At 37.2% G+C, this 13,865-nt stretch overlaps 1 protein-coding gene across 1 annotated transcript; it reads left to right on the top strand.

Annotated features, from left to right (window-relative positions):
• Positions 1-328: 328 nt before the first annotated feature.
• LOC144637707 (spindle assembly abnormal protein 6 homolog) lies at positions 329-13,623 on the top strand. The gene is made up of 19 exons (XM_078496777.1): positions 329-489; positions 571-628; positions 820-899; positions 1,137-1,241; positions 2,152-2,320; positions 4,221-4,298; positions 5,103-5,222; positions 5,969-6,037; positions 6,648-6,695; positions 7,128-7,202; positions 7,977-8,123; positions 8,625-8,762; positions 9,055-9,108; positions 9,352-9,405; positions 10,584-10,655; positions 11,774-11,855; positions 12,172-12,293; positions 12,367-12,441; positions 12,812-13,623. Exons 1-19 carry the CDS (start codon positions 428-430, stop codon positions 13,082-13,084), a joined length of 1,881 nt encoding a protein of 626 aa, XP_078352903.1. The 5' UTR covers positions 329-427; the 3' UTR covers positions 13,085-13,623.
• The last annotated feature ends 242 nt before the right edge of the window (positions 13,624-13,865 follow it).

Genomic DNA, 13,865 nt, shown 5'->3' with positions numbered 1-13,865 from the left:
TGTAACTGCAACTGTAACAAATTTAAACTAAGGAAACCTTAATATACTTTTCCGTGAAGTCGGATAGATCGATCGTTGTGGTTTTCCGACACCCCCGCATCCCCACCCATCTCCACCTACGGGCCGTGATTTTGACAGTTTTCACTCGCGTTCATGAACCAAGATGGTGGCCTGTCGGCGGCCCGACAATCGAACTCTACGAATTTACGAAAAAAATAGAGGACTCCGAACAGTCTAAATGAGTACAAGTATTAAGGAAACCTGGTACGGAAGCCACTCACTCAAAATGGGTAAAATGCTGTAATGATATAATTTCTTTTTTATATATAAAGCAAGATCATACATCCGCTTTTTGAATTACCCATGAATCAAAGCGTGCAGGGAGAACTCGTGGGGTCTGGGATCAGGCGCGAATTTTATTTCCAAGATGGAGGAATATTTCAACAAAGTTGTGTCTGTCCACTTGAAATCTTCAAGCCGAGAAAGCAGGTACTATTCCTAACGAATGAGTTTGAAATATTTCGTAATGAGGTATCGAATTAACTTATGAAAGCTTTGTTTATTTTGTAGGAAGTCCGTAGTACGCATCAATGTCGGTTTTCGTTCTGTTTCTTCGCCAACGAACAAGGTACTTTGCAGAACCTTCAAATGCAGTTTTGTTTATTAAATGTTGAGATTTCAGCTTGCTACATGTGTGCTAAAAAGCTGGCTTTATTGGTTTTGCTGATATGCGCAGCTTTAATACGAAGCTTGATTCTCGTAAATTATATTCAAATAGGGTCCAAATATATATAAAACTCTTCTTCTTTTCTGTTGAAGGAACTTGTTATCCGAATCACAGATGAAGAGGATCTGTTCTTTCTTTACAATCTTGTTTTGGGGGAAGGTGATTTTCATACGTGAGTTCACTATTCAATTATTGCATGTACACATGTACACACTTGCTCACATAATGCTTCAGATCACTGGTAGATCAAATTGACACTTGTCAATTGATCATTTGTTGTCAACAATTTATCAGCTAATAGTTAAGCTTATATATATTTGAGTAAGCTTTAAGAGAACTGATTTTATACCATAAAGAATTTATCAGTCATAAAGAATTTATCATGGATATTTCTTATTTACCTGTGCAGGTTAAAAAGTCAGCAAGGGCTGCTGGTTGACTTTTGTGCCTTTCCTCAAAAGTTTGTTGATCTATTAGAACTGTGTCGTGAAGAGGAACAACGCGACAACCCAAAGTAAGCTTCCTTTGAAAAATCCTTTCCACATACACTAGAATATTTTTTTCCCTGTCAGGTAACATGTCCACGTTACTAATTTAATGTAAGTTCTTTTGTTATCCAATTCCTTTCAATAGAATACAAATAATGAGTGCAATCTAAATGAGTTATGGTAATTGGCCATGAACCAATTCTAGAAGCTTTGGCAACTAGCAACAACCACCAGTTGGGATACTGTACATGATTACAAATTGCTTGCTGCAAATACTTTCTTAAATTTGTTTTACATGTTCATATGCATGTGTACCTAAACATATTAATGCATTAATTGTTGTATTTTGACAAAGTTCTGATGTGAGGGGTGGCTCTAAAACTAAGATCTAAGACCTAAGAACCCTTTTAAATCTCTAAAACTAAGACCTAAGAGTTTTGGAGTGGACCTTAGCTTTAGATATTGAGAGGAGATATAAGTTCTTAGTTTACATGATTTGGAAGGGGTCTTAGGTCTTGGTTTCAGAGATTTGGAAGAGCTCTTTGTCTTTGGTCTTAGGCATTAGGCCTTACTTTAAGAGACACCTCTGATGTGAGACCAAATGTTAAAAAAACAATAGAAAAATAAAAGTAAGAGCTGGAAACGCTGGTCCAGTACCCAAAAGCAACATAATAATAATAGTCATAGTATTACCATAGTGGGAACATAACCTAACTATGGCGATGCTCTTTCCAGGTATAACATGAAAAATGCAATTTTCAGGATCCTTTGCACAACCCTGAAGACATATAAAACATCAGTTCTCTTCCTTGTCAGCTAACCTGCTTCAAACAAGCTGATTATAGTTGATTTCAATGTTATTGAATTTGGATTTTTTTTTGTATTACTGGAATACATGGTAGCACTACTAACAGGCTGTTGTTGTTTTGTTGCCAGGTTTCTGCTCCAGTTTGTTGTTGGTATTGGTTTGGACCAAGGGGTAGCCACTCTTCATGTTGTAGAAACCAACCCATTTAAACACTTAACACACTTGTCATTAAAATTTCTTCCTGGATCTGATGCTGAAGTCAAGAAATACCTGGCAAGCTGCCTTAAAAATCTGCAGGTAAGAATGCAATTAGATGGACAGTATTGTGCGAAAGGTAATGGAAAGATGAATTTTGTTCTTTGCAGTCTAGTGAACTTGTGGTGGAATTTCAGTCCAAACTGTGATAATGTTTTGCCATTTGGTCATAATTTTGAAGCAAAATGAATATTTGTCAAAATATGTGCATCAATATTTTATAGATACTTCAGAGTCAAACAATAATTAAAGCTAATACAATCAGTCTTGATTGCTAGAACTTTCTTTAATTCTGATGTAAACTGCCCATACATGTATTTTTGTTAAATCTGGACAAGAATCTGCAGACGGTGCTTTTCATTTTAGCTATAAGTTACAACAATTAAGAAGGTGGCTGTTTGAGCTTGATCAGGTGTCAGAACTCCAGAATTAACAATAAGTGAATTGTGTGAACAACATGTTGAAACGAGCAATGACACAGACAACACATCTTGAAAAACCTAGCAAGTCTTTTCAAATTTGTCTTTTTAATCTGTCTTAATTTTTGTCAGTCAAAACCATCCTTGGATATTTTCGCTTTTTTTCTACTCCTTTGTTGTTTTTCTACATTTCAAAACTATTATTTTGAAGTTTTCCTCAATGTGGAAAAAATCAGAAAAATGACTTAAAATATACTGACAATGGGGACTTTACACCGCTTCTCTTATTAAAGCGTGAACACTTAAAATATGTCTGGAATGTTCTTTGTCTTTTAACCAATCACATGCGAGAACTTCAGACCGCAGAAACCACATGGGTTTCCATCGGTCACGGAACAATATTTGGTTCTCGTTTCGCTCCAATTTAAAAGTAAACACACTAATTGTAATTCCTTCCTTTTTGAGAACATTCACTGCTCCACTGAAGAATAGGTTTGAGTGATTTTTTTTATAGAAAAAATTGAAAAACCGATGCGCCCGACGCTACGATTTGCCCCAGTTGCCGCCAATTTTCAAAAATTGTAACGAATTTGTATCTGCAGTTACCGTTCGCCTGATGGCATGTTACAATTTGTACTGAGGTAAGCTTGCATTTTCCGGTTTTTATCTCACCCCAACTATTGTAGCAGACCTAAACACTGATAGAAGGAAGGTTTGTTTCTTCGATAACAGCGAAACGATAGCGGGAAGGAAAAGCGAAAATCAAACGATTGAGCGATTGAGGTGTTTACTTTGCACCAATCACGCCAACATTTTGAATAATTTTCGTCTGGAGCCTTTGCAGTTTGCAGTCTTACGATCACGGAACCTCTAATTGCCTAAGGGTTGAAATCGTTTGCCGAAATAAATCGAATCCCTTGTTCTACCGAAAAGATTTACAATCAGTAACGAAAACTCCACAATTTTGTATTTTATATTCGGTTTATCGTGTTTACATCTTATGTCTAGACATGTCTACAACATACTGCATGCACTGAACCATGTCGTATATCGTCGCTAGAGAAACCGTCCTTTTTTCTTTCAAAAATCCCTGAAACCATGTTCTGGATGTGGCCCTCGATACGAAAGAATAGCAGTTCTTTAAATTCTTAAAAAAGACAGAGCGTGTATCTTGAAACAAAATAAGAACTAAAGTTGCTCCGTGACCGATGGAAACCCATTTACTGTTTGTGGTTTTTGCGGTCTGAAGTTCTCGCATGTGATCAGCTAAACACAAACATTCCAGACATATTTTTTAGTGTTCACGCTTTTATAAGAAGGAGTGTAAGTGCATCAACGGCATTATATGAGTAAATACGAATATTTGATTTTATCAACCACCTATTGCCACCATTTGGAACTGCTGAAGGGGTAATTCTTGAAACATCACATATCTCTCTATGACTAGATACAGAAGTGTCACACAACTTGAAGGCCTTGACTTCTGTTGGTACAGAACAATATATATTTTGAATTTTGTGTAGGATGAAAAGCAGTTGTTAGAAAGGCGTCTTGCTAGCACGGAGGCTGATCTTCAACAAAAGCTTAGCACCTGTCAAGAGGTAACTATTTACAACATACATGTGCTGTGATCAGTCAGTGATGTCCACCAAGACTAACCTAGAGAAGTGAAAAGCAAAAATGAAATTTGCCAAGCAACTGAGAGACATGACATCTCCATTAAGGAAAGCAGCTTCACCTGACCAGCTGTTATTTTCGTTCTGAGAATGCAGCTGTGTGTCGAGGATAGGTTCCTTCTCACACTAAAGTCTGAACTCATTTCCCAAACTGAAGCTACATGTAGCCATCATTTATTGATGGGTGTCCTTAAATCTGTCTTTGTTATTTGTGACCATTCTTGCTTATCTTCCCAGCATTTTGTGTGGCTTCTATAGCAAGTTGATTCTTATTTATTGTATTTCCTAAATTTGAGTTGAATGCTTAAATCAAACATGCCTCTGAATTCTATCAGCCGTGTTCTATTGAAAATCCGCAAATCTGATTGATTCTCCCACTGTTTTCTATTCGCTAATAGAAAACGATCGCGCACTCAATGCTCATTTAAAGATTAATTTTTCTTTATTTTTGGCTTATTAATATGTAAAATTGTAGGTTTTTGGACTGCAGTCCTTTAAGAGTTTCTACTAATTAAAACAATTAGACTGCTCGCCCTTGCTTTCTATGAAAACTTGGGCTTGTAGTCTAATTGTTAAATAGTTACAAGACAAGTTTAAAATTGGTGGATCTCCTATTAACAATAACAATTTACATTTTACATGTTAGCACATGTAACATGAATTGCAAGTCTCACTACAGCAGCTTAAAATAGGAGCAATAAATAAATTGATGCTTTGATTAATTTACAGGTGCTAGCAATCAAAACAAGGGAATTAAACTCAGTGCAGTCCGACTGCTCTGCAAAATCCTCTCAGTTGGAAAACAAACATGCACAAGAACTCACAGCTGAGAGGGAAAAAGCACTGCAGGTATGATCATAAAGAGGTTAGTTGCCCATCAGGTCAGCGCCTAACCTCCCGCGCCAAAAGCATAAAGTGACTAGGAGAGGAGTACATGTACTTAGAGAATCCAAGTGCTCCCAACAGGAGTCCAACCTATAGCCTACTTGTGAATCAAATGCTTAGGGCAGAGTGCGATGGACTTGCATCCAAGGAGGAGTAGAATTTCCCTCCCCCCCCCCCTTACTAAGTCAAAAAACAACAATGACAAAACACAAGGAAGTAAAGGGACTTTAATGTAGTTTTTTGTTTAACATGAATTTCATGAGAGTCCTTACATTGTAAGCAAATGTCTATCTTTTTCTCAGGTGGGAATTCCATCTTATTTAATATGTGATCACTGTGCCTCTAGCATTGACCAGCAATCACTTTGTGCAAATAATTGATTCTTGGAATATGTTATATGCGCAAACATATATTATTTAAGAGTTTTTCTTAATACCTAATGGGAAAGTAAAAGCAGTGCATTTTTTACAGTTTGAATACTTATCTTGACTCACTCACCAAACAGGTAAGATGTTAATGCGTTGCTCTCACCTGGATGAGCAGGTTAATAACCAGCCCTGTAAAATAACATTCCTTCAGATGCAATTGAGACTAAATTTTAAAAAAAATTATGTGAAATACATTGTATTGGTAATAACAAATTTTGTAAATCAGATTTGTATAACAATGTGGTGAACAGAGAATCTAATTTTGCATACTGCTGAATTTAGATGGCTGCTACAAGCCAACAGACATATGAGAAGGAAAAGAGAGAGATGGAACAGAATCATCAGTCACAGGTACAAATTATAATAATCATAAGAGACAATTCTTTTGGTATGAAGATTTTTTAATCACAACTTTCAGGTGATCCTCAGGGCTGTCATTAAGGGGTGGTAACCCATAACACCTGTTATGGCTGAGTTCACTCAATGTTACAACTGAAGTTGTTGATTGGTGTTACTTTAAACTTGCATACAGAGAAAAATGCTATAGATGATTAATTACTTCAACGTAACCGCTGCTTTAAAAATTAATGATAGCGCTAGTCCTCACTTTAGAGGTAGTCAAACCGTGTTGTTAGTTAACAACCACTGAGTATCCTATTGCTTTGCGGTACATGACTACTATCAGCTATCCTTAAACATGTTTACTAATATACATGTACAGTTTGAACGTAGGGGAAGGGAGCTTTTTTTCTTTTGACAAGTTTAGAAGCATCATTGCTTTTGCATAATTTTTTTTACTTGTGGCTGGGTGTTGTACTTAGAGCTACTGTATTCTCTAAGTTGCCATTTGCCACAGTCTTTTCAAATAACCATGCACGTTTCATTTTTAAAGTGAGTTTCACATAAATGCTCATTTACATGTATTTCCATGGAAATTGTTTATTGTTCATTTTGTTTTTAGGTCATGAGACTAGAGGCCAGACTTAAGGATGTGGAAAATTCCAATAGGGTAAAAAAATAACAGTTATTGCAATTGATTACTGTAGTGCTTGTATTGCGTTTTGACCGTACTGTGGTATCCTTGTTTACAGGTAATTTGTTTCTACACAAAATCCCTTTTAAGGACATTGATGCAAATATTTAACATTGATTTTTTTTAAAGAGCTCAGTTCCACTGTCAGTTTATGGGATATTCATAAAAAATGCACTAAAATTATTGTCCTTCAAAGTAATCTGTTCCTCAGTTTTCCATTTCAGAACGGGTAATGCCCATGGAGAAATATCAGTACATATTTTCATGCAAAGTGAAGGTTTTTTAGGTTCAGTTCATTTCAATTGTTAATGTCAATTTTTAGCCGTGTATATACCATTTTTACCCTTTTAGCGAATATTATGTCAACATTTTAACAATTCTAATGTTCTTTTAAATATGTACATGTAGGACCTAAATCAAAAGAAATATCAGGCAGATTCCTGCATAAGAGACCTAAAATCAAAGCTGGCAGCCCTTGATGAGGTACTGTACAGTTTATTTTATCTGGTAAATACATGTGACTGTACAGTGTTAATGTACAATAATTATTTACTTTAGGGTTGGGTATCTTTGTTAGCTCAGTTCTGTGAAAACGAAATCAGGCTAAAGAATGATTTCTGACTTTAGTGACCAGTACAAAAGTTGCAATGTCTTTTAGTTATTTTATCATTGTAGATATAGACAAACTGGAAATTAAAGATTCAGCACTTTATAAGTTCAAGTTCTGAAAAATGTTAAACCAATAAATTTCTTTGTGGGATTAGTTCAAATCATTGGTTAATTGCGGGGTTATGCATACCATTGGGCATGGATTAAGCCCATTAAAAAAACACTATACAGCAGGGCTCGTATGGTCATGGAAAACCCGGAACGTCATGGAATGTTAGAATTTAATTTTCCAGGCCTGGGAAGTCATGGAATTTAGGTGTGGGTCATGGAAATGGTAGTGATTGTACAAAATAATTCAGGCAGGTTATTTTTTGCGAAGAAAAGGGAAAAGTAAAAAAATAATAATTTATTTGAAAATTTCCAAGAAAAATGGTCAAATTTAGGTCGTGGAAAACTTTGAAAAGTCATAAAAAAGGTCATGGAAAGTCATGGAATTTCAAAAGCTCAAAAGACTATGAACCCTTTACCTGTAGGCATTTTAGACACCCTTGCCTAAAGAGACCGCCTACACTAGGTGCATGTAAGACATGTTAGGTGGTCCTCAACAGGAGGTTTACTTCAGCTTTGTTTTTTTTTTTCTGTTCCCAGGAATGCAAGTTTGCTAAGCAAGAACTGCACAAACTTTGCCGTGAGAATGGGTCACTGGACTCTGAGAGACATGAACACAGTAAAACAGTCAGTCAACTACAGACCAAGGTGGCTGTACTGGAACAGGAACTCAGGGACAAGGAACAGGTATATCAGAGTCTGAATTCTCCTTAATAATAGCCATACATTTTTTTGGTATTAGTTCTGAGAATAAGTGGTACATCAATACACTATCTCCAAACTCATGATTGTATTTAGAGGCACTTATCACTATGTGCTTAAAAATATAAGGTGGGAACTTAGTATGATAAAACGTTGTGTCATAAAGCATGTGTTTTTTTTTAAAGGCAAAACTAACAACTTTTAAAAGCTTTTCCCAGATACATTTATAAGCAGATCAAAGAGGTTAATCATTGTGGCTTTCTTACAAAATATCGCTCATCAGAGCCCTTGAGTCGCTTCTTGTCAGCTCACTTCCAAATGATGTCATACGCCACTTATAAGCCCCCACCCCAACCCCGCCCACAAAGCCCACCCAAAACCCCTGACGAAGTTGTATGTGCCCAGGGATTATAACCGACATTTTATGGTATGTACAGTCGAAGTCAGTGGAGTCTGTTTTTGTAAGTATTGAACGTTGTGTTCCAGGTCATAGCACGAACCAATGAATTGTTAGAGAATTCCAACGAACAACGTAGAAAACAGGAAAAGGTTTTGGAGGAAAAACAGGAGCAGTTCAACAAGGTTGAAGCCAACATGAAATCCGTAACAGGCGACGTGATCAAGGTAAATTAAGAGCTACACAATAAGCCGATTTTATTTGTAGGATAAAGCAGGTCAATTTTTTCATTGAAAGAATCTTGCTTAAAATGCTCCTCTTTGTATGTTATGTATTTCATTTCCAGTGCAAAGATTAGAGTTCATGATAATTAACGAAAATACTGCGTAAGAAGGTCACGTTAGTTATCACCAAAAAACCGTTTACATTCTTTGGTCTTCTATCACTCTTACTGTTAACTGCAATGTAACAATATGCTTTTGCCATAACGGCTTGTGTAAGTTGTATTTTATTTTCAAGGGGAATGAAATTATCCAGAGATTACAGTCGGATTTACGAACCTACAAGTCAAAGGTACGAACTATTTTTTTAACTGGTATTCTCTTTTTGTCAATTAGTGGCAGATTGAGCGGATGATTTCTTGTATCATGCTCAACCTCATCCAATAATTGCTAATTGACCAGAATTTGTACAAAGTCGAGATGTAGAACTGTCTAAAGATGTTAGTTTTGGCGGCAAAAAGGAGGCCCTTTAAATTACAATAAATATTGCAGAGTTAAAAAAACTTATTACCTTACGACTTGTATTGTATTCCAGATGAAGCTAAAAAGTGTGGTTATGACTAAACAAGAAAAGCTTCTTGCAGAAAAGGTATTGCAGTTTGCAAATGCCAGAATGGAGGCATCAAGGGAAATAGTACATGTATTTTGTTGTTGAGTTCATTGGATCAATTAACAATTTGCGATACAACACACAACTAAGGTTCGCCTCGTTTGGATATGAAGCAGTTGACATGTATGATAGCAGCCTTTAGATCGTCCCACATGGACGCCAGTTTAGACAAGTAAAATACTGACCGGCATTTCCTACTTCCAAGCTTATAGTATTGCTTCCCTTGTGGTCCATCGATTGGTTATCGTTACCTACCTGCCTGATAATGTTCGAGAGAAAATAGGGACAATGTATTATGTTGTATGGAGAATAAGAGCCTGGAACTAAAGGGTTTAAGACGAAATCCACTAGGAAGTCGAGTAATATTTATTAAACTTGGACAAAAATCAAGTACCAGAATAATTCAAATCCTATTGCGTTATTTCTTACCCTTAATAAAAGGTAAGAGATGTAAGTAATTATCCGTAATAACACCAACAACAATTTCGTATCAGAGTCTGAGAAAATGAGTTTCAAAGTTCACAAGCTATAGGCAAAATCTCATGTGTAGCCATTTTGTAAATTCGTCTTTAAGCGATTCAGTGGAATTCAGTGGAACTTCGAAATTTGTTTTCGATGTCTGGTGTTGTTAGAAAAGATTTCTTTTGATAAGATATCTGAAGCAGTAACAAAAAAGATTGCAATAAGGTGGAAATAATTTTGGTACAACAATTTCTTATCAGAGTCTGAGAAAATGATATTCATAGTTCACAAGCTATGGGCAAAAGCTCACATCTTTTAAGCGATTCATGGGAATTCAGTGGAACTTCGAAATTTGTTTTCGATGTTTGGTGTTGTTAGAAAAGATTTCTTTCGATTAGATATTTGAAGCAGTAACACAAAAGCTTGCAATCAGGTGTAAATAGTTTTGGTACATAATTTTGTCCAAAAACTACTCGAAGTCCTGGCGGATTTCCTCTTAAAGAGTTCTTCGAAGCTGCATTTGATGTTGTGGTCTTTCGTTAACTTCTGTTTATCTTGCTGTGGTTTCCTGAACTACAACCGGAGCAAATACAGAATGCAGAGCCACTTTTTTAGACCGCGTCTCTAGAATAAAAATCAACCCAAAGTGTTTTTTTTCTGCTTATAACATGTGAACCATGTTGTTTGTGTCTCAGGAAACAGCTCTTGAAAGACACCGTCAAGAAAACGCTAGCTTGGAGACTACTGTGAAGAATAAAGACGAAGAGGTAACTTATGGCGGCCCGGGGAAATGGGAATTTGTGTGAAAAGATAGTGGAAAGGAAATTATTTTTGAAACACCACCAGACAGTTAACCCCACGCAAGAGACCCCAGGTTGTCAGGGGATTGTTTTGGTGTCCATCTTCTAAATTTTCAATACTTCTTATTTCCCAACATTTTACTAACCCTTTGAGAAAAACTATTTCCTCCCAAGCACCCCCCAAAAATTGACAAAACACCGTAATTAGCATATAGTGTTTTGAATTGCTTGAAAAACGCGAATGACATTAAACCCAAGTTAGCGGTGGATAAACGGCGCTCAGGTGCACATGTACCTTAACCATCACCCATCTTCCCTATTGGTTTCCCAGTCTCGCTCCTAAATAGGTCGTGACACAACGTTTCAAATACAGTAAAAACCCGGTAAGAACCTGTTCAGCCTGGGAAAGAAAAATAGGTTCACAAAATAATCACTCCAATCTTGAGGGTCAAAATTCTGAATTTTAATTGTGTGAGAAACTTCTGACAAAAAGTCATGTGTTTTTGTTTTCTTTGATTTACATTTTTTTGGATTTTCACAAGAAATATGTTTTACATAAAGCTACAGAGCATACGACAACCTCTGAAAAATAAGAACCTATTAAGAACCTAATCAGCCTGAATTGTGAAAAACTACCCTAAAATATAAGAACCTGTTCAGCCTGAAATTCTAAGTTCTTCTAGCGGGTTTTTACTGTAACAGCTGCCAAGGTGCCGTGTCTGAGCCCGCAGTTTTTGACAAGGTTGATACTCGGCAACATGACATGTCCTGATGGCGCCAAGGTCACGTGACAACTTGTAGCGGAAACAAAAGCCAATGACAGGACAACTAAATTTTTCACGGGCAACAACCCCTCCGAGGGAGGAGTAAAACTTGCTTTGTCACCGACATTAGTAATAGATCACCTCAATAACGCTATTGTTGGACGTACATGTCTATTTTTATGCTCTTTTTAAATAATATTGCTTTTACATTGAGAATGACTGTTGAACGGTCAAAACGTTGTTCATTACTTGCGTTAACTTTTATTGCAAAATCAACTTCAAAGAGCTTTTTATAAAGACCAGTGTTATTTAAACATTTAGGTAAAGAAGCTGAGCGAGTCACTCGAGACGACAACAGCAAAACTAGAAGAAAGTAAACAGTTGTTGAAGACCAACGAAAATGGTGAGAATGCCTTGACAAAAACTTAACTAAAACAAAACATTCATAATAGATGGCAAATGGCGTTATGTTCATTGGGAATGCGCAACAGCTCCCCACCGTTGTAAGGAAATATTTTGATCTGTGCCCAGTTGTTAAAAGGATGGAAAACACTATCCACCGGATAAAGTTAATTTGTTTTGTTGACACTTACCTGGAATGAACAGCGTTATCCATCCTTGAAACAACCGTGAGCTACCCAGCGACAAAATGAAACGGGGAGGTTATCACTCGAGAAATAAGCAGCTAAGATAATGCTTTTGTTTGTTTGTTATTTCAGTTATCAACTGGTTGAACAAGCAAATAAATGATCAGATGATGTCACAGCAGCGCCTTGGACCGTTTGAAATGCACACAAAGACCGTGTCCCCGCGAGGACCGGCCTTGGTTCCATACAACAAGGTACGCCCTGTTGTGTTAAGAAAACAATGAAATGTTTCTATCTTATGTAACGGTTTGTTGTTTGTTTATGCAGGCAACAAGCACGACTGCTGGTTCAAGTTCAGCAGGAAACAGAACAGACATTCCCCGCTACACTGAACCAACACAGGTGAACTGAAGCTTAATACCTCGCTGCAGTTTTCGTTCCCTCTTGCAACAGGTGCAGGAATATATAACTCCCTAGAAACCATATTTTCAACTCGTGTTTGATCAAATCGTGTATCTTGAGACTGCAGCAAGTAAATCTGTGATCCGAGATTAGTTTTTATGAAATTTAGAATCCTGACTGGTTTTTAGTTGCGAGGTATAACAAAACACTTCATAACTGGACCCATTGAAAAGATTCATGTTGGTTTTTCCCTCCAAGGTGGAGCCAAGTTGAACCATTCCTTTACACCTGTTTGCGTTACTAAAGCCGCACGTGACTTGTGTCTTGTGAGCTGCAACTGTTCCTAACCTGTATCCCCGTTATTCTGCAGATGCCTTACAGAATGCCACTGCCTCGTCAAGGAATGCTTCCTCATCCAGTAGGCCAATCAACCCCTAATGTACCATCCGCTGTACTACCAACAGGGGGTACCACCCCACTCAGCCGCCATGTTACCGGTACATCACACAACAATGAACCAATACTTGACGCTAAGTACTTCAATCCCGCTGGAAATGGAGCCAACTCTCAGAAGCCTGGTGCCGAACCTCCTCTTATGTCAGCTTACTTTCCAAAACCACGTGGCACATTGCCTACCACGTGATCGTCACGTGTGTTGAGAAACAGTACGCTGACGGCGACAGTCATAACAAAAACACGCGAATTATCCTGCAGTTGGACCCACCAATCTAAGCCTCACCATAGCCAGTCAGAAACAGGCTTGAGAAAATTGCATCCATCCAATGGAATTGTCTGATTTTGCTCAGCGAACTATTAGCTAATCAGTCAAGTTGTAAAACTACTTATATCTTGTTAGACATTTCAGTGTGCGCATCGCTGTATATATTAACGAGTCTTGCAGTATTTGGCAAGTCCTTAGTTACGGCGATACAAACTACAAATGTATAGCAATACTACATACTAAACAGTTATTATCCAATCCCGACTTTCATCATGTGGTTCTGTTATTCCCCCTGACCGGTCCGGTGGTCTTGTGAAGTGCAAATATCGCGAGTTATTTGTAAGCGGAATTGGATAAAAGAAGGTTAACTGCGAGACTCAGTAGCTTTTAGATATAAAGTCTGCTGATACAACACCAAGCTCGATGTACATAACTGAAATAAAATTCATCAACGCTTTTAATTTTGTAAGTATTGTGTTTTGATTCTTACTAAGGCACTGAAACATGGAAAGGACCATTTCACATTGAGGTAAATCGTCTTTTATTACAACTAAAGAGGAAAAGCCATGTTTGGGCAAGTTATCTTTAATCTTTCATTCAATTCCCGTCAGGGACTTGGAGGTTTTCTTTATCCCACGCTCGTAACAATAGAAAAAAAACTTTCTCAATCTTTGTATCAGTTTTTACCGAATGGTAATGAGGT

This window comes from Oculina patagonica, chromosome 14 (assembly GCF_052425735.1).
Source record: "Oculina patagonica isolate OP01 chromosome 14, crgOcupat, whole genome shotgun sequence".
Classification (NCBI taxonomy): domain Eukaryota; kingdom Metazoa; phylum Cnidaria; class Anthozoa; order Scleractinia; family Oculinidae; genus Oculina; species Oculina patagonica.
Note: the sequence above shows the minus strand (reverse complement) of the source record. Positions and strands in the feature narration are given on the sequence as shown.

Coding starts and splice junctions, on each gene's coding strand:
- LOC144637707 (XM_078496777.1), top strand. CDS start 428: ATGGAGGAATATTTCAACAAAGTTGTGTCTGTCCACTTGAAATCTTCA. Junction 900..1,136: donor GGGGAAGGTGATTTTCATAC/GTGAGTTCACTA, acceptor TTACCTGTGCAG/GTTAAAAAGTCAGCAAGGGC. Junction 12,294..12,366: donor CCTTGGTTCCATACAACAAG/GTACGCCCTGTT, acceptor TTGTTTATGCAG/GCAACAAGCACGACTGCTGG.